The sequence below is a fragment of the Xenopus laevis genome, chromosome 7L, assembly GCF_017654675.1.
Source record: "Xenopus laevis strain J_2021 chromosome 7L, Xenopus_laevis_v10.1, whole genome shotgun sequence".
NCBI lineage: Eukaryota > Metazoa > Chordata > Amphibia > Anura > Pipidae > Xenopus > Xenopus laevis.
The window spans coordinates 29,678,790-29,706,185 of NC_054383.1; the positions used below are offsets into that span (position 1 = coordinate 29,678,790).

Genomic DNA, 27,396 nt, shown 5'->3' on the forward strand with positions numbered 1-27,396 from the left:
GTCCAGAGCATTCTGGATAAAAGGTCCCATACCTGTATTATTACTATTATTATTACTATTTCCTTACCAAATTACAGCACAGCTTTATTAAACTTCATACATTCATATGGAGCCAGTTCTGTTTGCTCTTTCTCAAAGCAATTTTTAAATCAGAATTCCAATGCAGTTGAAAAATACTTTTAAAGTTGTAGGTGTATTTGCTTGGGTACAGTGCATTTATTTTTCCCTTGATTCAGAGAAATGGAAACTACAACCCATCTATAAAATGGAAACTACATATATGTTAGTGTAATACACCTCTTTTGCACCTTCTTTGATTAGTTTTGCCATAAAAAAAAACTTCATTTGAATTGGCTCTTGGAGCAGGGCTTCATTATGTCTTCTTTTTTTCTTAATTCTGCTTTCTTTTCCCCATGCTGCTTATAAAAGGAACAACAGCTAATGACAATGGTGAGTGCAGGTTCATAGGAACATAGGAATTTTGGCTGACAGTATGTGGATCTCAGCACAAACAGATATGTAATCACAGTGTTGGAGTCCAGTTTGTGCCAGCCGAAATGTCACATGAACCTGAGACTGTGCAACCCCTAATGAAAATCCATTTTAGTCCAAATGCTGCCTTTTGGCCACGACACTTCCTACCTTCTTGAAGGGAAATATTTTTTTTTCATCTGTTTCTACTATGTAAGTTTAAACTATCATACTGTCTTTCTGGAAGCATAACTTGTAATGTTCCCATCTATAGGCTTCGGTTAAACAGCCCTTGAGCGGCCAAACTTTGCAGAACTCTTAATAGACTGCTGGTTTGGCATTAGGAAGCGGAATACTCAATAATACATGTTGTAGAACATGTATTATTGAGTATATATATATGACAGTAGAATAAGGTCACTGGGTGGTAACTTGAGTTTAGGCAGCATCTTCTGTTCTTCTTAAAAATTTTTCGTAAATTTTCGTGACTTTCAGTGCATGCGCAGTTGTTCCGTACCAGAAAATTACTCCAACTGTGCATGCGCTGAAAACGAAGGTCTGCTTCCGAAGTTTAACGAACAAAATAAGATGGCTGTCGTGAACTGCGGGGGACAGAATCAGCACCGAGGGGTAAGTAAAAAGTTAGGGGCATTTGTCCCGGGTACCACCTAGGCTGGGGGGGAGCGGTGTCTACAAAAGGTAGGGGGTAGGGTTTTTTATGTTATGGGTTTGTTTCTCCTTTAAGTTGTATCCCTGAACAACTGAACGATCATTAACAAAAGAGGAGCGAGGTGGAACTTTCAAAAATCATGTGCAAATTGCTATGTTTATTACCACATAATCTAAAGGCCCTGTGTTTTTGTACCCAAAGCTATTAGCCCAAACTCTTTGAGCCTGCATTATCGACTGTAAAAAGTTGCATTTGCCTTTGCATTCTGTGTGTAGGAAAAGCATTATAATGGTTCCCAGCAGATACTGTATGGATTCTAAGCACTAAAAAAAAACAATGCCCTGATGATAGTACAGGAATGGGGCCTGTTATTCAGAATACTTAGGACCTGGGGTTATCCAGATAACGATCTTTCTGTAATTTGGATCTTCATACCCTAAGTCTACTAGAAATTCATTTAAACATTAAATAAACTCAATTGTTTTGCTTCCAATAAGGATTAATAATATCTTAGTCTGGGTCAAGTACAAGGCACTGTTTTATTATTAAAGAAAAAAAGGAAATTAATTTAAAAGAATTTGCATTATTTGGATAAAGTGGAGTTTATGGGAGACAGCCTTTCTGTAATTCTGGGCTTTCTGCATAATGGGTTTCCAGATAATAGATCCCATACCTGTAGTAGGGCGAGCTCCCCATTATAGTAAACTAGCCGGTGCGCTCTAGAAAAAATTACCATCACAATCCCTTTAGTGTTATCTCCCTGGACACCCTTATGTAATTAATTCAACAATAAAAAGAACTGGCAATGTCTCAGGAACAAACTTGAACTTTTAACCTAAATTGGTAGATACTAACTGTTTACCCTAACTAAGCAGAGTTCAGTAAGAAACGGGTTGGGTTCTAAACTGTTATACTACAAACACATTGGAATTTACAAGTGAATCTTGTAAAGTGTGAAGCATAAACCGACTTCTGAACTACAACCCTAATCGGTTTCTCACTGCCCGTTTGAATTCTTAGATTACCAGTTATGTTACAGCTACAGTTACTTTTTCACAGGACGAGGATGATGTGTCCCAGTGCAGTGCTGAATATGATAACCTCCAAGACAACGGTTTTCTCAGCAAGAATGAAGTCATCAAAAGCAAAGTGTCCAAACTGACCGAAAAGCTGCGTAAACGATATCCCACCAACAACTTGGGTATGTACCCTGCATGTGTCTGTTTTTATTGCTCCTACCAAGGTAAAAAATCAGCAGAAATGATTTGATGAATGGAAATGTCTGCATAAAAGTATCTGTTGCTATAAAATATGTGTGAAAATTAAAAATGTCTGCAGTTATAGCCTGAAACACAGTCCTACTCAACCTGCAAGAAAATATTTGTATTGTGTGAAGCAAACCTAGCACTCCATGGTTTTGGTCTCTTGAGCCGTAGCGAACAGTTACACCTCTGTTAAATTGAAAGATTTGTTCTGCTCAGTTACCATAGTACAAAAACATGTCTTGCTAGAATGTCAGTAAATGGGCCAAACATATTTACTATCTCCTGAGATATGAAATGTTATGCTGCTGGGCCTTGCACATAAAGTCATGCCTTTGCAGACAAGCATTCTTTTCATTCTGTTTCGCTATGGATTAGGAGTTAAGTTTGGTCTTAGACTGCTAGCTGGAAACATGAGCTGGCCACCACACACTTCCACATTGGTCCAGGAAAGAATGTAAAATAAATACAAAGTAAGCTACCCTATTGGCGTTAATTTTAATTGGGAGCAATGCATGGCTAGATTAACTTCTTCATAGAAATCAGGCAATAGCCATTGACTATTTCTTTTATTTATAGTGTAGTACTGGTACAGGATCTGTTATACAGAAAGCTCCAAATTACAGCACCCATTTAAATGAAATAATTCAACATTTTAAACCGTATTTCCTTTTTCTCTGTAATGATAAAACAGTACCTTGTACTTGATCCCAACTAATATAATTAATTCTTATTGGAGGCAAATCGATCCGATTGGGTTTAATGTTACAATTATTTTAGAAATGTTGATATCTTTGTAGTAGTATAGCAGAGCCTTGTTTATGGATTCTTTGCAGTCCTCTAGAGTTGGTGGCTTGGGCCTGTTCAGTAATAGTCTGGCTGGATCAGGCTGTAATGTTAAGTATCATTAAGTAAATGTTTGGGTCCAGGAAGTACTACAGTTTGGACACGTCCACACACAATATACAATAGAGTGCCCATTGCATCTAGTGTTATCCTTTGTCGGGTTATACAGATAAGTCTCTCCGGGGTCATATAATAGCAACGAAGGAACTTGGTCTGCATACGTTTGTCTTTGGATGATAAAGTGGATGGCTATAGATGTCTCAATAACTTATTCCATCAATCCTGACCTGCTTCTTCACTGACATGATAATCTGGTCATAGAGGTAGGAAACAAAGAGGTGGGAAAATGTACAATTGCACCACAAGGGGGCATTAGGTGAATAACATTTTTATGCTTTTGGAATAAAAAGTTTTTGAGCAGCAGACTGAGATGTAAGGGCAGATTTATTTATTAAAGGGGTGGTTAACTTTTAGTATGTTATAAAATGGCTAATTCTGAGCAACTTTTCCATTGGCCTTCATACTTAAAATAGTTTTTGCATTATTTGACTCTTTCCAAATGGGGGGGGGTCACTGATCCAATCTAAAAAAAACAAATCCTCTGCAAGGCTAAAAGCTGCTACTTTTTTTACTCATCCTATTCATCCTTACTCATCCTATTCATATTCTAGTCCCTTATTGAAACCAGTGCATGGTTGCTAGGGAATTTTGGACCATAGCAACCTGATTGCTGAAACTGCAAACTGGAGAGCTGCTGAATAAAAAGTTTATTAACTCATAAACCATATAAAAATCAAATTGTCTCAGAATATTGTTCTCTGCATGATACTTCACGTTAAAAAGGTTTAGAACCCTTTTTAATGGCTGTGCCTCCATTCCCCTATACAGCAACAATCTCAAAGCTTCTTTTGAGTCAAATATAGTGGCTTCCAGGACAGTCCGTTTTTAGTTTGGAATAGACAATTGCAAGTGGGGCTTCACACTAACAATACACAACTTGCCACCCTACATCTGTTATTCATTTACAACTCCTGTCTGAAAGCTGCACTTAAGGGATTCCAGGAGCAGCAGTTCTGCAGCTTCATGACAGAAGATTAACATCTCTACAATGGGTCCTGCTTGCTGACAGCTTTCCAGTGTCATACCCCTCCTGTTACATTAACATTTATAACCAACTTTTATTTGCACAAACCCTTAAAGGCATACTGTCATGGGGAAAAAAAAAATTTCAAAATGAATCAGTTAATAGTGCTGCTCCAGCAGAATTCTGAACTGAACTCAATTTCTCAAAAGAAATTGAGTTCAGGCAGTTCAATAGTGCAGGCACAAGTCACATGACTTGGGGCAGCTGGGAAACTGACAAAATGTCTAGCCCCATGTCAGATTTCAAAATTGAATATAAAAAAATATGTTTGCTCTTTTAAGAAATGGATTTCAGTGCAGAATTCTGCTGGAGCAGCACTATTAACTGATTCATTTTGAAAAAAAATTTTTTTCCCATGACAGTATCCCTTTAAATAACGTAAAATCATTGCAAGGCTTGCACCATCTTGTATGTTGTCAGAGCGATCGAAGTCTAGACCAGCCTGTATTGAATGAAAGAGATGTACCAAATCCATCCTTTTTGGATTCAGCCAGATATCAAATCCTCTACAAAATTGATTTTAATTTAAATGGTCAATTTTTTGAGAAAAATACAATAAAACTGCATAATGTGGAAATCGTTGTATTCCAACTTTTATTCCAATGTTAAAGTGACCTTTAGGGGGTTTTTTTCAGTTCAGCTGAGCTCTGAGGAATCCGCCAACAAAATCCTGTAGTCATTGTATCCCTCGTGAATGAGATATAAATCTAAAAGGCAATAAAAGAAATCACTACAATAGTGTAGTCATAATCAGTATCAATAAAAAGTGTGTACATACTACTGGGATTATTATAATTGCTCAGTCAAATTCAACAAACTGTAAATCTCTGGACAGCTTAAATCACATTTTTTAGTTCTAAGATATATGCAATCGTATAGCAATTCTTGTAGGAAAATAACTATATAGTGTTTATGTCCACCAAGTATCGACACATCTTACAACATGTGGATCTCCACAGCCATAATAATGGTAAAGTGTTGGTCCCGCACAGGTGTTTGCACTCTCCTGTATTCCTATGTGCGTATCCCTGAGCTTTTATAAAAAATACAAAGTGAGGTTGTGGGAGAGTTTTAATGCTTAGTGACAAAAAAAGTAACACATTATAGAAATGCAATTGATTTGGACAAATGTATTACAAACAATGCTGATCAACGCACACCCTCTGATCCCCTGTTTACTTAATAATTTCATGTATGCAAGCGCACACATTTTCATTGGGGAGAGATCTCTATGCAGGGCCCGAACTAGTGGTAGGCAGAAGTGGCACCTGCCTAGGGAGGGGCTGGGCAGATAAAGGGTCTTATGCCTACCCCTAGTTCGTGTTTGCTCCCCCTGCTGCTTTCCCCTCCCCATCTGCCATTCTCTCCACCCCAGTCCTCCCCTCTGTTGCTCTCCCCAACCCACCCCTCTGCTGCTCTCACCACCCAATCCTCCCCTCTGCTGCTCTCACCACCCCAGCCCTCCGATCTGCTGCTCTACCTACCCCAAGCCTCCCTTCTGCTGCTCTCCCCACCCCAACCCTCCCCTCTGCTTATCTCCACCACCCAACCCTCCCCTCTGCCGCTCTCCCACCCCAATCCTCCCCTCTGCTGTTCTCCACACCCCATCCTCCCCTCTGCTGCTCTCCCCACCCAGCCCTCCCTTCTGTCACCATGCCCCCCCACCTGACTTCATGGCGAAATGCACGCTCATGCACACAAGGAGGAGCGAGGTGGCTGCCAGGTTGCCACCAGGTTGCAGAGGGTGCCCAGTCAGCTTGGCCTGGCTCTGTCTCTATAACCAACCCCAATTTTCAAATGCATTAAGCCAACATTAAAGAGATGGGTGTGGGGATGCTATAACCACATACATGTTTAGCCTTTTCTTGTGTATGTCATTGATAGAAGGCTTGTTCCCTCTTTGGACCTGCTTAAAAATATTCTGTAGAAGGTTTCCTAGTCTTGGAGTTAAGCTAACCACTTGGAGAACAACAAGAATAGTTTGAACATAGAACATGATCCAGTTGGATTGGTCCCTCTGAATAAAATGAAAGTGCTTTGAACATTGTTACTTTGTTACTTGTTTTACTGAAGTTGTATATCAATCCAAATAGTATACAGAACAAAACTAAAATTAAGTATGGTACAAAGTCTGTATGTTTCTGAACCTGCCATTGTCCACAATTAGGGATGGGTGAATTTGACCCGTTTTGTTTCGCCATTCAAAAAAATAAAAATAAAATATATATATATATATATATATATATATATGGAAAGAAGATCAGCACTCACTGTAGTTTTGGTGAAATTGTGTTGATTTATTAATCAAAAATCACATCTTATCCGACGTTTCGACGTCCCATGTGGGACCGAAACGTCGGATAAGATGTGATTTTTGATTAATAAATCAACACAATTTCACCAAAACTACAGTGAGTGCTGATCTTCTTTCCATATATGAATTACATTTGGATCGTGCACCTCTGGCTTCATCCTTTGGTTTGAGTGCAGGCACTGTGGGACTCAGAGTAGCTATGTCTGAGTAAAAGATCCTGTTGGCATCAAATACATTATTTCTGCTAGAGCTGGTACTTTTGTATCTTTTCATTTGGCTGCACAAGTATATATGTCGTGATTTGATCCTTTGTGTAACATAATTCTACTGCAGAAAATAAATGTAAAAGTTGTATAGAAGCTTGCAATGAGTAATAGCATAGTCATGGAAGAAAAAAAAAAAATAGATCATGAACCAGACTCTTATGTCTTGTCTTTCCCATGTACAATGAGCAAAAGAACTGACCAGGAGTGACCCATACCCAGCAGTGACATCACAGATGGACTCGAATATATATAAATGTTAATGGCTAAGTGGGTAGGGATGTCGCGGACTGTTCGCCCGCGAACTAATTCGCGCGAACATCGACTGTTCGCGTCCGCCGAATGTTCGCGAACATCGTGCGACGTTCGCCAATTTGGGTTCGCCTTAGCTGGCGCTTATTTTTGACCTCTCACCCCAGACCAGCAGATACATGGCAGCCAATCAGGAAGCTCTCCCTCCTGGACCACCCCCACACCCCCTGGACCACTCCCCTTCCATATATAAACTGAAGCCCTGCAGCGTTTTTTCATTCTGCCTGTGTGTGCTTGGAAGAGCTAGTGTAGGGAGAGAGCTGTTGAGTGATTTGAGGGACAGTTGATAGTAACTTTGCTGGCTAGTAATCTACTTGATACTGCTCTGTATTGTAGGGACAGAACTCTGCAGGGATTTGAGGGACATTTTAGGTTAGGTAGCTTTGCTGGCTAGTAATCTACCTTCTACTGCAGTGCTCTGTATGTAGCTGCTGTGGGCAGCTGTCCTGCTGCTGATCTCTCATCTGCTGACTGCTGCCTGTAACCCAATAGTCCTTGTAAGGACTGCTTTTATTTTCTTTTTGTTTTTTTACTTTTCTACTATAAGAGCCCAGTGCTATTAGTCTAGCTGTGTTGGGGAGTGGGACTGGTGTGCTGCTCCTAGTAGTTCAGCACCAACCAGAGTCATTTTTTTTTTTTAATATACATATATATATTTTTTTATTTTACTTATCTTACTGTTCTTTAACGTGTCCAGTGCTGTTTGCTGTTCTTCATAGTAGTGCACCAATAGTAGTGCACTTGCAGGCATTGTTTGCCCAGTGTGTTCTTCAAACAACTGCCACCTAGCTGTGTGAGCTTGTTCACATACTGTCTAAATATCAATAATAATACCGTCTCCAGAAACACCACCTGAGTGACGTTTTCCAAGCAGCAATAATATATTCCGTATCCACTGCTGTAGTGTATACGTTGACCTTGCAGACATTGTTTGCCCAGTGTGTTCTTCAAACAACTGCCACCTAGCTGTGTGAGCTTGTTCACATTCTGTCTAAATATCAATAATAATACCGTCTCCAGAAACACCACCTGAGTGACGTTTTCCAAGCAGCAATAATATATTCCGTATCCACTGCTGTAGTGTATACGTTGACCTTGCAGGCATTGTTTGCCCAGTGTGTTCTTCAAACAACTGCCGCCTAGCTGTGTGAGCTTTTTCACATTCCGTGTCCAGAAACATCACCTGAGTGACGTAGTGTGATTTCTGCCCTTTACAGCACAAAACGCAGCGCTGTGTCAACAATGTATTTTTCAGATACATTTTTGCCCTTGATCCCACTCTGGCATGCCACTGTCCAGGTCGTTGCACCGTTTAAACAACTTTAAAATCATTTTTCTGGCCAGAAATGTCTTTTCTAGCTTTTAAAATTCGCCTTCCCATTGAAGTCTATGGGGTTCGCGACGTTCGCGAACCGTTCGCATTTTTGACGCAAGTTCGCGAACATTTTTTCCGCCGTTCGCTACATCCCTATAAGTGGGTAGAGTCACTGGACGATCTGTTCAGACGAGGTCCATATTCTGGTTTAGTTCAGTCTGTACCTGGCCCCGTTTCACTTAAAGGTTTGGGGTCAGCTTGCTTATTGCTGCAATAGTAGCTCTGCCATTCTAATAGTAGCTCTGCCATTCTAATGTAGCAAAGAAGTGTTCTGTGTCCTCAATTATGGGAGCCATCTCCATTTTTGCTGTGTTTCTCTGTATCCAAAATCCTTATTTCTGGTGCCTGAGAGGCACATTAGAGGGGAGACTCTTTCTTGAAACAGTCAGATTCCACACATTTTATCTCACAGGGTGGTGATTTCTTATTTATTTCATTAAGTTCAACAGTCATTGCAACAACAGCAGTTTTTTTCACCATGGGATCTCAAATGTTTTTAAAATGATAACTTTTCCCAAGAAACTCTGTTTTCTTTTCATTTTCCTTGTACAACAGGAGTGAAATGTATCCTTTTCCTCCCTCGATGTTATACAAATTGGCTGAGTTTTTTTTTTTTAACATCTTTTCAGATTATTTTCTCTTCTGTGCACGACCTACCACAGAGCTGAATTAAAACATGGTTACATTACACAGTCATTCAGTATGTCACATTCTGTATGGTACTATTCAATGTTAGAGTCACCACCTTTCAGTTCTGTCTGCACAATGAGTTGCACAGCTCTGGATATATCCCTGTATTTGTGCAGGTCATATAAACAGCAATTTGCATACCTCCTGCCACATTTACTCAAGCGAGGGTCATTTTTTCCCTTTTTTCTTTCACTTTTCCAAGAGAACAGTAAACGTTTATTTTATTTAAATGTTAATTTAAAGGGGCGGTTCACCTTAAGGTTCATTTTTAAGATGTTATAGAATTGCTAATTCTAATCAACTTTCCAACTGGCCTCCATTTTTTCCTTTTTTATAATTTATTTTATATTATTTACTTTCTTCTTCTGACTCTTTCTAGCTTTTAAATAGGGGCCACAAATTCGCTGTAAGGCTCTATATGTATTGCTATTCTTTTTCTTACTCCTCTTTCTATTCAGGACCTCTCCTATTCATATTCAAGTCTCTTATTTAAATCAGTGCATGTTGCTAGGGTAATTTTGACTCTTGCAACCAAATTGGTAAAACATCAAACTGGAAATCTGCTGAATAAAAAGTTAAATAACTCAAAAAACAGAAATAATAAAAAATGAAAACGAATTGCAAATTGTCGAAGAATATCACTCTCTACGTCATACTAAAAGTTAATTTAAAGGTGAACAACCCCTTTGAAATTTTAATCTAACTGACCCTTTAAGGCACAGTATACTCCCCTTTTCAACATAAGCGCAACAGGGCTTGTGCTAAACATACTTTTTTCCTATTGTTTTAATTAAAATGTATCTATGTTATTTCTGGTACTAAACAAGAATGTGAAGCCAGTTTCACTTTAGTATTTCCTGCCACTTCCGGTCCCACAAAACCTTTGAAGAGCGGATAAAACTAATTACCGATCTACTGAGAAGCCCCTGATAATGACTTGTTCAAAGGCTGCAGGTTAGATAAGGGAGACATTTGTTTCATTTAAAGGTAGGTAGGCAGTACTGAAGATATTATCCTGCTTATAAAGGATAGGGGTTAAGGTTAGTGAAAATATCTTAAATTTCAAATTAGTGCTTTATAATGGGAAAAAATAGGTAAATATAGATTTTTTTTTTAAATGAAAAAAATAGTCAGAATGTAATTTCAACACGTCTTATTTAGTGTGCTCATTTTTATCAATGGTGTTTTAGTTATATATTGCCCCTTTAAGGTTGGTTGTTCTTCCTATGTATTACAGTGTTTGTGTGGCTTACTTTAGCACACATCATTTACATTATATTAGTTGCATCTCAAAATCCATTGCCCCATATCTTACATATTAGTAGAATATATAACCACTAAAACAGCCTGTACATTTGGTTACATGTATATTAATATCCTAGGAGTAGGTATAGGTAGCTTGACATATAGAAGGAGCCATTAATTGGGTTCCACTCTCAGTTCCTCAAATGAGCATGCTCGTTTTGGGTTTGGTGAGACAATACTATGGGACAGATTTATTATCCATTGAGCACTGAGTTGGTCTCTTTTATTTATTTTTTTGAAATGGGGAAAAAGGAGGTATTACCAGGAACCCGAAGCTTGATGGGATAATTAATGTGTCCCTATGCATATAGCAGTTGTTATGTGAATACTATCTGTTTAATAAGGTGTTATTCAGTTGTTGGCTTTTGAATTCCTTTTGCTTCACCTCACCATAACATTACTGATTGCTGTGATCAATTATGAGTCATAATTCATGGTCGATAATTGTATGTTATAATAAATATGCCTTCTCTTACATCTTAATTGAAGTGAATAATGTTACAAATTCCTGGGGGACCGAGAGATGTTGGAAGAGAATGCTTCATTTTAGAATAATTGCACGCATACACATTAATGGGACCTTTTCTTGTCCTTAGCTGACACATTTAATATACATGCAGAATAACACAACAAAGCATGTTGTTCTGACACATTGAACACCTTCTCTTGGGTCAAACAGCATGGTAACTAACTACCATTAATATTTGCAACTGCAATAGCCAGAAATATGGCTGTGTGTCCACACAGCTACATCATTTCTTTGGACTCTTTGGTGGAAAATAATTATATATATATATATATAGGTATGAAAATACATAAAAATATATACTGTTGTCTTTTCCTTTTAAAATACTTTCATTTATTTGTTTAAGTTACAATTTGTGAGCCGCTGTTTCTTTCTTTCTTTCTTTTTTTTATCACAAAATGTTTTTGATCTTCAGAACAATAGGAATTTAGTTGCTCAAGTGGTGGGACTTGAAATGTCTTGGCATGATTTTTCCTACACAAAAGAATGCAATTCTTGTAACAGCTCAGCTATAAAAGAATATTAATTATTGCATTTAATATTCTCCAGAACACTTCCTCCCTGAAGCACAAGGGGTATGTGAGTTCAGTACAAGTGCAGATGTTAAAAAAAAAATCACATTTCTTAACTTTGTCCACATTTACAGTTTTTGAAAATTTTTCATAAGTCACAGTTCCTGCCTATTCATTATGTTTGAATGTCCAGAGGAAATCACAATTCATAAATGATGTTTATCCTGCGCCTTTCAGCTGCTGTAAGTTTAATGAGAGGTGTCTAGAGGCCCTCTGAGTTTCTGTGCAAAATGTGAGACCTTACTGAAACATCTGGCTTCTGTGACCACACTTCTTTTCTCCTTTGTAATGAATGGTGCCTTGTTAGTATCAAAGGTCTGCTCCATCTTGTACACTATAGCTTTTATAAAAAAAGGTACCTCAAAGAATATATACTCAAACCTCACTTGCCATTTTAGGCTCTGATCTAGCCATTCCACATCTGGCTACACCCTTAATATAGCCCCTTCACAAGCTGTTGTCCACTTTCAGGAAAAAAGTGTGGATGTTGGATGGTATGTGACATTGTTCAAAAGCACTGATTTTATACTTTTCTCTGTGAGTCTCTATTGAGTTCCAGGCCTAGACTGAGATTCAAATTAGACCCTGACACTTCAAGTACACTGATGCCCAAACAACCACTTACCAGCCCACTAAATAGTGACTATTTTGGGCATCCTACAGCAGAAATTCCCGGAATACACAGATTACCAAACAGTCTGGGCCTGTTGAGGTCCAACAATTGTTCAGGGCCCCATTAGATGATAACAAGTTGCCAGATATATGAAAATATTGATGTGTTTTATCTGGGAACATAAATTTGTATTTACCCTAAATCTTATCCTAACTGACCTCATGTTGAGTTTCCAGAAGAGCAAACAGGCATTCACTGGATTTTCAACCTACCTGGCCTTCAGGCTTGTCCCTCCAGCCACAGTTCTGAGCCACACAGTTTGGAAATCACTTAAATAAAGAATTATGGTGCAGCAAGGGCCTATATGTGAATTAGGAAGAACAGATTGTGGCCCAGCTAAAATATTGGTGTCTGGTGCAGACAGAATGAGCATCCTAGTCTTTCACCTGTATTTCTACAATCTACTGCTACAGTCTTCTCCTTATTTACCTAAAGGCCCTGTGTTCATTTGGGGCCACTTTGGAAGGAGTGAAGGTTTCAATAGTTGTGTACCCTAAAACTTAGTCTGGGGTATCAGAAGAGTAGGGCATGCAAGGAGGCTTATTTCCGTTTTCTTGTCTACTGAGTTTCCTAGAAATGTGGTGAAGCTTGGAATGTTTTTGATAGTTTAAAGACTCCTCTTGGCTTTGTAAATTCTGAAGAATTTCTGGCAAGATGCATACTGGATGCTTCCATCATTTGTGCAGAGAGTTTATTTTGGGATTTTGACAAGCCATTGGGGTTTGAAGAAAGCATAACTGTCAGCAAATCTGTTCAAAGGTTCAACCCAGTTTCCTAGGCATAACTATTAAAGAGAAACTCACACGTTGACAAAGAACTTGATCTTCCTGGGACATCTAAGGCTGAAAAATCTATATGCAATGGTAGAGCAGCTTAAGGATCAAGCCTTTCTTCATTTAGCAGCAGGTGACATTGTTCTGCTGACTGTGTGTCTCAGAAATATGTGCAAAGCAGCTACAACTTCCACCTCTGCTAAAGGGTGCATTGTATAGAGTGTCCAGTCACAGTGGGGGGGGGGGGGCACCAGCATTCTTTTCTTGTCAGTATTACTTTAATAAATAAAATCCAGAATATGCCTCCTTCTCCATAATAGCCCACTTCGTAGATTTTTCAGATGTTTAAAAGTTACCTGGTACAAATATATTTACTGGATGCTGTTCTGAACCAACCAAAAATGCATCTACATATCCTATGCAAGGTAGCCACAATGCCAATCATGTATTGTTCAAAACTAGAAAAATATCTGCAATATCAATGCCTACCAAATACTTTCACTGCACTATAACTGCATCCTGGTCTCTGATCTGCGATTTCATTAAACTTACAATGTTAAAAGAAGTAAAAACATTTTGATAAACTTCCTTGACGAAACTGTATACCATGCTGCCAATTCTGTTACCAAGCCCATCAGTCTATGTTAGCTCAGCGCCGAAGCAATCACAGTTTTATTGTGCATGTGATATAACTCGTCCATCAATATGCATGCCATTTCTTTGCCATCAGTGTTGCTATCAGATTAAGGGAAAGCAAAATCAATAGCCACGTTGGAATTGGAAGTTCCAGGTTACTCATGAGAACTGGAATGATAGATTTATGGCCACGATGCAAAGCAGCAGCTTATCTCTTGAAAGAGTGAATGAGAGAACAGATATAAATTCTCTGTTGAATTGCCCTTTGCTTTTTCTCATTACCCTTTCGGAACGGAAATATTTTACTTTGTTGGTTAAGGCACATGATTCCACTAGGACCTATTTAAAAGAAACATTTTCACTCCATCACAATTTAGAAATCCTTGTGCTTTTCACATTAATCAAAACCAACAGCTTACTTATTATGCATTCGCTTTTTGGAATATAAAATACTCAAAATGAGTGAATTGGAATGGAAAATCTTCAACCACCCTTTCTTTAGCTTGCAATCTGGTTATATTTTAAGGAAACCTGTCAAGCCGACATCTCCTAAACAGAGGAGCTGCTATGGGACACATATGTTCTAATTCTGCATAAGTTGGCAGCATTCTGCACAATATCTGACAATGTTCTGAAAGACATGTTGAAATGTAAAAAAATGGGTTAAAGGTGCATTTGCCCAGGACCTACCGGGACAGGTGGAGCTTTACCTTCAGCTATTACATTAGAATGAATCATCTTCTACCCCATGCTATTTATGAGCTGGAGCTGCTTTACCATAGCACAATATTATTTGTTTTATTTCTTTGTTTTGCTTTATCTTTCATGTTTTATTTTGGCCAGTGATGTCTCATGTGAAGGTGGGATGTGAGTTCCTGCCCTGTGTAATTCATTTATTGACTTAAGGTCTCCATAGACGCAAAGTTTTTTCTTTGCCGATCGACGGATTTTTGAGAAATCCTACCAATCTATCAAATTATAGTGAAGTTAGTGGGATTCAATCATCGTACATCTTACAATCAGAAAATTGATTGGCCAGGTTAAAAAAATCTTTATCGGTCCCAGTGCAATCTATCTATGTTTACAGGGCCAAGCAGGCAGCTACCCTTCAGTTTTGCTGGCAATATCACCTTAAATGGTCTTTTTAGTTGATGGACACATTGTAAATTTAAACGATTGTTTCGAGATAATCGTGTTCTCACGATAAAGAAAAGATCTTTTAAGGATCTTTACATCTATGGCCAGCTTAGCACATAGCAAACTTTCAGGTTTCGTGAAAGCAGTTCCTAGATACCTGCTTCTAGCATTGTGCAAATATCGCACCTGGAAAAAAGACTTCTGCTTATCTGTAAGTCAAAACAAATCCAACAAATAGGGGAAAGGAGGGTTTTGTTTTTTAGAGCCAGATATCTTTCACAGCCGATTTCAGAAAGGGTAAAATGGTATAAAAAAACATTGATCTGTTAGTGCTCTACAATTTAAAAAGAAAAGAAAATATGGATGTTTTTCAATTAGAATCTGGCACACAAATTGGCACACTACATGGAAAAGCTGGACAATACAATGATAAGACCTTCGTTTTAGAGTTGCACCAGATGTATGATATGTGTTATGGACCAATCATCGAATCAGAAAACAAAAAAAAATTTCACTTTCAAGGTTACTTTTCTAATCTCTGAAATTGCCAGCCAATTTGGTAATTTATATTAATTGTTAAATGTGTGTGTTCCTCAAGTCAGCCTTTTAGAGTTGCAGTTGTTCCATTGTTCACAGTTAAGTTGCTTGAGAATGAAAATCCTGAATCTTGAAAATGTTATTGCCCTGGATCTAGGAAACATGTTCCCAGTTAATGACCTTCCAACATATACATCAGAGGTTGCTGGCCATTAGGACATGTCATGAACTCCCTATTGTTTCTTGATTTTATTATCATCACATCATGGATTGTCATTACTCCGTTTGGACATTAATTTGTGTGGCCAAATCATACAGCGGAGGAGTGTTAGGATTGTGGTGGAATCTTTTGCGCCACCAGTGTGAATGAACTTTAATTGCATGAAAAAGCTTTCTGCGATGTTCCTGGCAAATGGTTATTGGCCGAGATTTATTATTACTTTTGATCATAAAGACCCACTCAAATTTTTTTGATTCTTCACATATTTGCGCAAATGTGTGCGCAGACACACACTCTATACCTTTTGTTGATATACAGTCATTCCTACAAAATATAAATGGAATTTTAAAGAGGTTTTACAAATTTAAAAAAACATAAAGAATATATAAAACTTTGATATAGACCCACCCCACACATTCCCCAGTGTCTACATAATCTCTAAAATGTAGCATTGCAGTCAATCACTTGAGTAGTTTTTATCAGTAACTGCAATTTGTATTTATATAATGTGTTTTAAATCAAGCAACACCCATAAATGCTTGAGCAAGAACAAATTGTAGTTCTGTATAAAAGGAAATGGAGATAAACATAACCATTGGCGAGGCTTGGTACGAAAAAGAATACAATAATCAAAAGAAAAATATATAGAACTGGACAAACCTCTTCTGATTAACAGAAGATGGATTGTTCTTGTAGCAGTTGCCTGGTTCTTCCAAAAAAAATCAGTACATGTGCAGAGTGAAGACATAACATAAATATTCTGCCCTCCAGCTTGTTCCCCTTGAGACTAACAGTGAGGAAACAGATGGCATTTGTACACTGAAGCTCAAGTCTCCTAAAACAGCTCCCAGCAATGATGTACAAAAATGTACAAAGTAAGATGGGGCCAGTACACTTTGTCTACTAATTAGAATTAGTCAGTTGATATCACATCAGAGTTCTACTAGTTCTGTAAACACTACCAAATTTGTAGTGAAAAATGGGATAAGCTAAAATAGTGCTCCTATGTGAAACTAAATATTACATTTTAAATCATGTTGGCAATACTTGGCAAAATTTTATTTAGAGAAACATTGGAGTAAATCTTGAAATGTCTCACTTCTCACTAAATCTTCTTGAAATTTCTCACTTTCGAAAGATTGGATCTTCTTGAAATTTTTCACTTCCCAAAGATCGGATCTTCTTGAAATTTCCCACTTACAGTAGATGTACATTATTCTGGCACCTAGAAGGCAAAAGAGTCAGCAAGGTGCAAAGTGAAAAGAACTGGTTCAACACTTTAATTTGTGCTTATTTAAAGGATTCATATTTACATAAATTGCAAGGCACAGAGCACAGTTTATGCTGGATAATGAGGCAAGGTGCAAACCTTGATTTAGACGACAAAAAGCCAAATTTGTCCTACAACAGGTAGCAGACCCAGAAATGCTGCTTGTACAGGCACAAATGCTGTGTATGGGCTTTAAGGCGAGCATGTTTGTGCCCATTAATGCTCCAGAACTCCCTATTCACAAATATGTTAAGCCAAACCTCTTAGAAAGTCACATATTTTCTAATTTAATTTTTAAGTTCACCTGTCAGAATGAGGCAACCTCTGATTTTCTCCTCTTGATGTAAAATGTATACCCTAGTATAACATTTTCAATATAGCTGCATAAAAGCCTTGCTAAGTACATTCTACCTCACTTTTACGCCAAGAATTCTTTTTTTCTTTACTTCAATGCCAGGTCTAGAGTGGTGTCAAACATTGGCTTAAATTTAAGCATTTCGTTTTCTTAAATAAACTGATTAGTACTTAGCACTGGATGAGTTCCATGATTGCCAACCACAGCATTAATTCACATAAATGGATTATAACAGAGCTTTATGTATAAACCCAATAATTTACACCAACTTTTGCACAAAGTGTTTTGGCCCGGGGCAGCCATGCCTCCAAACTGAATGTCTAGCACCTCAGTTATAGCATTCATGGTTGTGTACCAAGGGTTCTTATCAACATTACCTTCAGCTGCTTATCCAGTGCCACAAACATCAGGCCAGAAAGATGCAGATCTACAGAAGACTCCTCCTTGGGTGTTAAAGGGGACCCGTCACCCAAACAAAATGATTCCAAATCCTATTTTATCATGTTAGTCAAGCAAAATGAACTTTAATTACACTGTATAAATTATTTGAATATTGTTTCCATCAGTCTGGGAACTCATAATTATAGCAACCAGGAAGGAGCCATTTTGTGGAACTTGTTATTAAGAGAAGCCTTGTATCATCTCACAATCTTGTTTGTGCACCAGGGGACAGGGACCCAATGTCCATCCCCATGCCCTGGTTACACAATTAAATCGTTAAGAGAGCTGGGGGAATGCAGGGAGAGCAGTGACATCTAGGAAGTGCTGAATGGAAAGTGAAAGTAATTGTCTGCCCCGCCTCTATGCCACTGGCATAGAGGAGGGGCAGACAATATTTGATTGATAGCTGATATTTTTAAATGCGTTTACAACAGCTATGAATGCTTTAATAAAAAAAAGAAATTGGATTTCATATTTAATTTAAAAAGGACTTTTATTATACAGAATTTTATGTCTGGGTGACGGGTCCACTTTAATCATCCTGGAGATTTGACACCTTTCAAGAGCAGCATGCATAATGTGTATCATTGTATCCTAACCTTTTTTGGCTTCAGTTGCGGCCCTCTAACTAATGCAAGACACAACTCAACTGAGGTCCCTCTTAGATTTCAGAACTTTAACTAGCATCAGTTTGTCCATAGACACACACACATAACCTTTGGCCCTTCTGCCCTTATTGAAGAGCTGATTCCATTAACTTTCATTAAATTACTAGGTTCCATTCTTGCACATCCCTGAACTACTCCATAGGCAGTAGCCATTCAATGCTCTTCTACTGACAAGTATTTTTTTAAGTTTGCAACAAAAAGGAGGGCTATATTACTCTTTTGTCTGTCTTGATTTGTGATTGCAGTTGGCAGAATACATTATAGCCCATCTAGGTTTAGATCATTTTTAAAGCTGTCATATTTTACAACTCAGGCTATCCATCGTGCATCAAAATGCCCAGCTTCTATTTTGTGCTGTTTAAGCTACTTGATGCTCACTCTAATATTTATGAATTTCTGATGTTCATTGCCTCACTTTTGATACATGGCAGTTCAGAGGAGACATGGGCTTACACTGCCCATGAGATGGTATCAAATATATCAAGCATGGGGTAAGAAAACTTTCATTTGTGTCTGCAGCAAACATATTGAACTGTGAAATGGCAACCTGCCTCTGAAACATGCTTTATTTATATTCTCTAGAGTGTGTTCCATTCAGCAGTTTAAAATACAGCCTGACATTTCATCCTGCTCTTCAGAATGTTCCCAAAATCCAAAATAAGAAAATAAATGATGTGATGTGATGAATGCTGGAGAGGACTGTGAAATTAGGTGAACTGGAGGGGGGAAGAGCATGATGTTATTGTGCAGGGGCTGACAGTTCTACCACCTACTCCTACATTGTCCCTGATGTTTCAGCGAACATTAAAAAAAAACACTTTCAGCTTCTGCACTGATGGACTAAAGTAAAAGTTACATTTGAATCTCATCAGCAGATCCCCACAGATAATGCCAGATGAGGGTGTAGGCAGAAATTACATGCGCTCTGTAAACTTGTCAGTTTTAACTGCTTTAAAACCTGCAGGTAATTAAGTTATCTGACTTCAGGCATCTTTACTTCAAGTTGTTTAGCACAAATAGAGAAACTAGAGAAAAGTAGCAATGGATTTTTTTTTTTTAGTGATCTCTTCATAAGCAGATTTTGAGAACAAAACAACAAACTTCATCACCTTTTATTTGATTGGAGAGTGGTCATTTGTCCAAAAGGGCTATCCTGCACAGGTCTCCCATTTGATCTAGTTAATATGACCAGCCAACATGGCCAAAGATCCTGACCCCAAATATGTAGAAATGCAGACTGTCTGCTGGTGGGACCATTGCTGATGTTGCTAGCTCTGACCAAGTCATGGTTGGACTGCATGATGATGATCTGCAGTGGCAGCAGGTAACTATTTTACATTAGGACTCTGTATTTGCCAGTGAGTACTGAGTTGTTCCTTTGAAACTGCTGTCTACAGTGGTCTATTGAGCGTGTCTTTCCTGAAACCTATCCATCCGACTTCTACACAGCTTCATTCATTGTGGAATACTGCACAGCACTTCAGTCTCTCCCTGCCTTGCAGACTTTTCCTACAGTAGGGATGCACTACATCCAGAATTTGGTTCTGAATTAGGCCAAATCCAAGCCTTTTCCAACAGGAGTCAACCAAAATCAAACCCTTCAAAATGTGAAAACTTTGCCTTGGTGTTTGCATCCCTAATTTCCGAATTTGCCCGAATCTAGGTGGTGGGTCAGGTGGGTTTAGCTGTGACTAATTATTGTAAATAACCAATTATCTGAAAATGAAATAGAAATGTTATTTGACAAGAAAAGCACAGTTATAAATAACAGCATTATTTTGCATTATACCCACTGATTTTCTTGTGAAGCCACAGGCTGTAGATCCCTGCATCAGAATGAGTAGGAAATAGTTTTTCAGCCTATTGGCTGATTTTTCCCTTCAGGCCTGGTCTCGGCATATAACATATTCATTGATGTATTGTTGCCTAAAGTATGGCAGGCTCATAAAAATTTTTGTTAGCAACTCTAGCCTGTGAAATATCTTCTTTCAGTACCATTTGCTTCAGGTCTTTGTCTGCTCCCTGGTGGACCAAATAATTGTCAAACACTCGAGATCTGTGAAACAAAGCAGAAAAGGTGGCAAATAAAGAAATGACACATTATTTAGGAACACTGCATGCACTTGGGTACTGTCACAATGCAGAACTCTAATGAACTGCTAAGAAGACTTAAATCATTTGCTCAAGAGAAACAGCAATGTGGTCTCTAAAAGAGAAAATAAAACCCACTCTTTTTATAGTAATCTCTTCCATTGAGTTCCCTGAAACCGGAAGCTGAAGGTTACTTTTCTCAGGGGTCTGACGGGATGTTGTATGCAAGTTTCCATTTCTCTTTGAAGAAATATCAAATGTTAGACAACTATCATGCACAACAATTGAGGTTTGCCAAGAAAGATGATAAACCATAGGTGTCTTCGATTTTATATGATATTATGGCTATAATAAAATATTAAAAATGAACCATTGCACAGCACTATTTCCTCTCTGGGAGTGAAGAAATAGCTTCTTGCTTCTGGCAGCTATATGCCTAGGTAAGAATCTGACGACCCATATAGGGTTGTAATTGGATTAAAGCTGCCCATAGACGCAAAGTTCCGATTGTACGGATCATCGTACGATCGGACTTTCCCATCTCCCGACCTGCCAGTGACCATTCCGATCAAATAAAGTACAAAAGAACAGATCAGCCAATGTACGTAAGTTATGTCCGACCAAAGCTAGTGACAGTCTCCCTCTGAAAATCATACGAATGGCAATACACGCAGAGATATTATCGGCAGCCGACAGAAATCTTTTAACCTGTTCGATCGACTAAACGACCGATCTCCGCCGGACAAGAAATGTTGGGACTCTCCACACACGGTCCGAAAGTCCTCGATTCGTACTATCAGATCTTTGCGTCTTTGGCCAGCTTAAGACACCATATTGACAGCTCAGGAATTCAATAATCAAAGGATTCAGGTGGTAATGTAAACATTGCGAAATTTATATTTTGCTCACAACATTATCTTTTTAATCTAATGAATAATATTGCAGGGAATTTTTTCCACTGTTTCCCAAACATTAATAATCCATGTACATATTTTTTCTTATATGACTTTTTATGAGAAGACTTAAGAATGTGTTTTTGTCATTTAATGATCTTTCACAAAGGAATTAATTATTTTATACTCTCATTTAAGAGACTGTTCAGATATTGGTATTACTGTATCTTTAAGGAAAACTTTACCCCCAAAATGAATATTTAAGCAACAGATAGTTTATATCATATTAAGTGGCATATTAAAGAATCGTACTAAACTGGAATATGTATTTAAGTAAATATTGCCCTTGTATATCTCTTGCCTTGAACCACCATTTCGTGATGGTCTGTGTGTTACCTCAGAGATCACCTGACCAGAAATACTACAACTCTAACTGTAACAGGAAGTATTGAAGCAAAAGACAGAACTCTGTTTTTTGATTGGCTCATGTGACCTAACATGTATGATTTGTTAAGTTTGTTTGTGTGCACCATGAATCCTACAATCCCAGGGGGCGGCCCTTATTTTTTAAAATGACAATTTTCTATTTAGGATTGCCCAATGGCACATACTACTAAAAAAGTATATTATTATGAAAATGGTTTATTTAGATGAAGCAGCGTTTTACATATGATCTGTTTTATGCAATATCTTTTTATAGACCTACATTGTTCGTGGGGTATAGTTTTCCTTTAAGATGACCATAGATGTACAGATAATACAATCATCCATGGCATTCTTCCAACCTGCCATTAATTGACAGGCAGCAATCGTACGAAAGTTATTTCGGACAAATAGTAGTGACAATCTCCCATTGATATTGTATGGGCAATACATGCAGAGATATTATTGGTAGCCAATATAAATCTTTAAACCTGTTCGACTGAGTGAATGACCGAAAAATGGCTGGACACTACACACACATGGTGCGAAAATCGTATGAGCCTATAGTATCTTTGCATCAATGGCCAGATTAACTCACTGATGCCATTCTCTAATAGAATGCTGAACGCTGAAATGGCTTCTTTTTCTCGCTCTTCACCCATCTTTGTGCCCTGCAACTTGCCTATAAGACACGTTGTGGCAAAATTAGACTGTTGTCTCTTTTGGGAAGGAAGTACAACAGCTCTAGGGAATTAAGTCTCATAATGTGGTTTCAGTGATGGGGATCCATAGGTGACTAACACACCAGCAGCAATTGCTCTCATGAGTGTATATGGAGAGAGCCACACTATAGGGGTTATCAACAGTCGAGTTGTGTTTTTCCCAAAAATTTTTAGTTTTCGAGGGTAGTTTCAGTAAAAGCTCAAATTTGTGGGGATACATTTTTTTTCAAGATTTATTATGCCCTGAAGCTGCAAAAAACTTGAATCCCAAAATACTAAAAGCTAAAACTTGCCGAGGTCATGTAGAAAAGGTCCTTTGAACCATTTTAAGATGTTTTTAACCATTTTCAGGTTTTTTTCCTGTGGTAAACTCCCAATTCTCCCAATTGCATTCATCCAAGCTTTTAACCTTCAAGTTTTTTTAATAAATAAGCAAACAATCGAGTTGTGAGTATATTCGAGGTAGAAAAAAACTCACAAACTCGACCTTTGATATATAACCAGCCTATGTGTACAGTTCCGCAATGAGATTCAATGACTTTTTTTGCATAATTTTTGCTTTACTACTTTGGATTACAGTCTCTTAAATTTCCAACCCTAGTAAACAAACCATTGTCCAAGACACAATCTAAAGCAGGACCCCAAGCTCTGCAATCTAAGAAATGCATTTTTATTTGTGTTATTATTTCTTCATGTTTTCTTTAAATTAATGTATTTATCCTCCTATAGGTACGTGCACTGGCTGCAATGCAACATTTTCAGTACTAACACGAAAAAGGGTATGTTTATCGATGTAACTGTTCTTTCAATGTTTTTTTTTTTTATCAGAGGTTTGGCCTCACTCACCCTTTAAATGAGCTGTGATAATTTAACCTTCAAAATGTCAGGAGAAAGCTGCCAGTGGGTGGTGAAAAATTCTGGAAATGCTACAGGTTGCCCATTATTGTTATCGGTGTTATTTTGCAAATAAGCTGTACAACCGTTTTGTAACATTTTATTAGTGTATACAAATATATTTTTAAGCTAATGGTGCATAAGCTTTTTTTTTATTTGAAATACTGTTAGATTGATGGAACATCAGGATTTGTGATCACCGTAGTCTTGTCCTAAGAAAAAGTAGTCAGAGTAGAAACCACCAGGTAGCAGAAATGACTGCTGTAAAGAACCTGTTTCCCTTTCAAGTAAATTGAAAGTACCTCTCCATTGAGATGGGCGTTTTGAGGCCTACAGTGATTGCCATGCGCCTTAAGTTGATATTTTTCCCCTTAGAAATGGTTGGAATTTTATTACTTACTTACTTTGGTTATACAGTACTGGGAAATATCAGCTCAAACACACAGACTACAGAGCCTCTCATTTGTTTATGCAGCTTTTTACAGAGAAAATAAAACAGCCGAGAAGCGGTATTGCAAGTGACAATAGTACAGTATCTTTTAACTGGAATTAATTTACTTTTTTAAAATTAATTTTAATGAAAGTGTCTCCCACAAAAGGACGTATGCATAATTCATCCCCTTTGAAGAATCAAAATTACTTTATTTTAAAAAGTGTTTTTAAATCTTGGCAAGCTCATATAATTTAGCTTATTCCCCTTTTTTTTTTCTTACAGCGCAGTTGTACTAACTGTGGAAATATATTGTGCTCAAGATGCTGCTCATACAAAGTACCCAAATCAGTTATGGGAGCAACAGGTGGGTATCGGTTTGCTGTCTATCTTTATTCTGCTATATATTCCCTTCTAAAGAAGGCCACACATGGAATGGGACTGTCCAGCTTATATTCAGACATTGTAAAAGGTAACAACACACAGGTGGCTAAATTTTACTGATGCAGCAAAACTGTGTTGTCCAATCAGCTGTTGGGTCAGTCTGCTGCATGACTGTGTAAGTTCTGTTTCAGGTTTATACATGCAGGGGGTTATTTACTAAACCTCAAATTTATGTGGTCGGGCTTTTTGGGGCAAAAACTCTTTTTTTGAGATTTATTATACCCTGATGCTGCAAAAAGCCAGAATCTGAAAACCCCCATCTCAAACCTGTCGAGGTCCTGTATAAGTCTGTATGAGGGGCACCTATCCTTATTTGAAGTTTTTGTGGTCTGTGGTGGGTTTAGCCAGAAAATCCAACTTTTCTGGGTTTTTTGGGCAAAAAATTAAAAAAATCATTATTCTGAAAAAAGCCTGCAAAATTAGAGATTCTGTTTTTTTTGCTAGGTTTTTATCGAGTTTTTCCACAATCCAATTAATAAGGTCAAATCGAGCATGGCGGTTTGGCTGTGTTTTTTTTAATAAAATATTAGATACATTTGAATTTTAGTAAATTTCTGCAGTGTCTGAGCTTTGGAACGCAATTGTTTTCTTTTTTGCTAAAGTTATGGGACCACAGTGCCTTAATCATAGTCTCTAATTAAGTGCCTTCTTAGTCACAAAACACATACGGTACCCCCTGTAGTGGCATGCTATTTCTGCACTAATATTTACGAGTGAATCCATTGAGTGCCAGCTTCCTTTTTGCTAAATTGTTAGTATTTATTAACATTGACAAAATAGCCCCTTTTATGTAACCTATTTGTTTGACAAAAGGCAAATATTAAGGATTATTTATTATTTTATTTTGAAATTCAGCATGGGGCTAGGCATGTTCTTAGTTTCTCAGGTGCTGTCAACTATGTGCCCTGATAAACTTCAGTCTCCCTTTACTGCTGCCTTGCGAGTTGGAGTGATATCTTTCCACTGTATTCTCTGTGTAGTTACACAGGCCAACATTGCATTTCTTTTGTGATGCAGTGTACTCATAGGAATGGCTTGCTCTTACTCTTCAGTTCCTGATTCACTGGAATTTTAACTTTAAAGTCTCTACATATGTTAAAAAATGCATTTTACTATTGGATGATTCTCTATTGTCATGCTATTGTCATGCCATTGTCCCATGGTCCCATGGAAAGCACCTTATAAAAGTTCCTATTGTGTGAATACACCCACTCAGTGCTTTATTCACTTCAACCAATAAGTATGTTCTTTTCCGGAGTCTCCACTTCTTGCAGTTTGCACATCAGTACTTGCTTGTGTTGGGAGTACGGAGGGTATATTTTCTGATAGAACATTAACGAAGTGTGCCCAAAGGATTATGGGTGAAGGGGATAAAGTAGATACCACAGCTTGCTGAGAGTCATATTAATTAACATTTTGTTATTACGCTGAATCCAGAAGCAGATGTAGCATTGGGTTAAATGATTGCTTTCAGGAACTCTCCATCCATTTACTCTGATACTTCAGAGGATTTACACTGCCATGACACATTTCTAATTTGCTGTCGTACTTGGTGACCTCCAGTGGATTGATGGCAAAAAAGGCAATTGCTTTATCTGTTCGCTCTCTTGGATAAAAAGTTATTTGCAAAAAAATGAATATGGTTTGCTGCACAAATTTAACTCGTTATAGGAAGGTTTTTGCATGGCTTCGGGCAGGATTATTACCTTCCATGTTTCACAGAACCTTTTACAAGCATTAGCATTTTCCTGTGTAGGGTTTATGTTTCTCAACCCTTTCATATTCAGAATATGAAACAGATCACATCCACAGCTACTTTTCACTTTAGCAACATACAATATAGATCATTTTATACCATGCCTTAGTAGACAAAGACGTTTTTGTTCATGCACATAAACACACGTAATAAGTAAGGATGCACCAAATCAACAATTTGGATTTAGCCAAATATTAAAGGCTTGGCCAAATTTGAAACAGAAGCAATTGCATTGAATGTGAGCGAAAAAATTGTCACAATAAAACTTGAATAAGGGTCCCCAAATAGGTATTATTGTTACTCACCACATTAAGGAAGTGGCCCAGGTGCACCGCCCTGAGCACTCAGCACGGGGAGCAGACAAACCGAAAAATACAATGGAGCAGAAAAGTTGTCACCCTCAGTTGTCTACAGATTTAGAGGCCCATTTATCAAAGCTCGAATTTCGTATTCATGTGAATTTTTTTTTTAAATCGAAAATACTCACAATTCGACTGGGAGCTTATTTAAGAAAAAATCCAAAGTCTCGGAAAAAAAACCTTGACTGTCAGGAAGGCTATTAACATCTCCAAATGGCTCAACGGACCTCTGCCATTGACTTGTACATGAACTAGGCAAGTTTTAGGTGGCGAATATTCGAATTAGGACTGTTTCTATGGTCAAGGTGTGATAAATCTCACCTTCACATTTACATTTGAATTGGGGGATTAAAAATTAAATGTGTGAATTTTGACATTAGGAAAATTCTAATTTACTTTTCGACCCCTGATAAATCTGCCCCTTAGTCACATAACGTAAAGGTTTTAGGTTTGGTCCTTTTAACACCTGGGATTTGAGCAAATGATCTGGCAAAATACCAAACAGAATCCTGGATTCCATGCATAAAAGTGCAATCTATGCCCTCATAATTTGTCTCCTTGTGATAAAAATCAACACTGCTAAATATGAAAGCTAGGTAGACTGTGCTTAAAGGCAGCCCTGAGTAGGGTTAATGCTTAAATAATGATTGCAGTGTAGTGTACCAGATCTGTAGTCGTGTCAGTCATACTGCTGCACTTTTGATGTATGAATCTGACAGGTGATCATTTATCTAAAAAGATGAAATGTTCTTAATCTCACTACACTGCTAGCAATGCAACTGTCTGCACCGAGCCTGCTTTTCCACCATCTCTCCTGTCATTAACCAGACTGATGTTGGCTGCTGTATTGTTATTAACCTGACAGAATGGCAGTACATATGAGGATTTATTGTAGTGCCTGAAGGGGATCTCATGCTCTATTTA

General features: G+C 37.9%; 1 protein-coding gene across 12 annotated transcripts in view; it reads left to right on the forward strand.

Moving 5' to 3' along the window:
* Positions 1-27,396, forward strand: part of LOC108696166 (protrudin) — a 73,538-nt gene that overhangs the window by 43,893 nt on the left and 2,249 nt on the right. For 8 of the 12 annotated variants that reach the window (XM_041568715.1, XM_041568717.1, XM_041568716.1 and 5 more), the window contains 4 exons: positions 430-450; positions 2,201-2,342; positions 23,319-23,368; positions 24,199-24,280. In XM_041568715.1, the coding sequence (XP_041424649.1) occupies positions 430-450; positions 2,201-2,342; positions 23,319-23,368; positions 24,199-24,280 (295 nt within the window). The remainder of the gene's footprint in view (positions 1-429; positions 451-2,200; positions 2,343-23,318; positions 23,369-24,198; positions 24,281-27,396) is intronic. The other 4 variants (XM_018225268.2, XM_041568721.1, XM_041568722.1 and 1 more) reach the window with 1 other exon arrangement.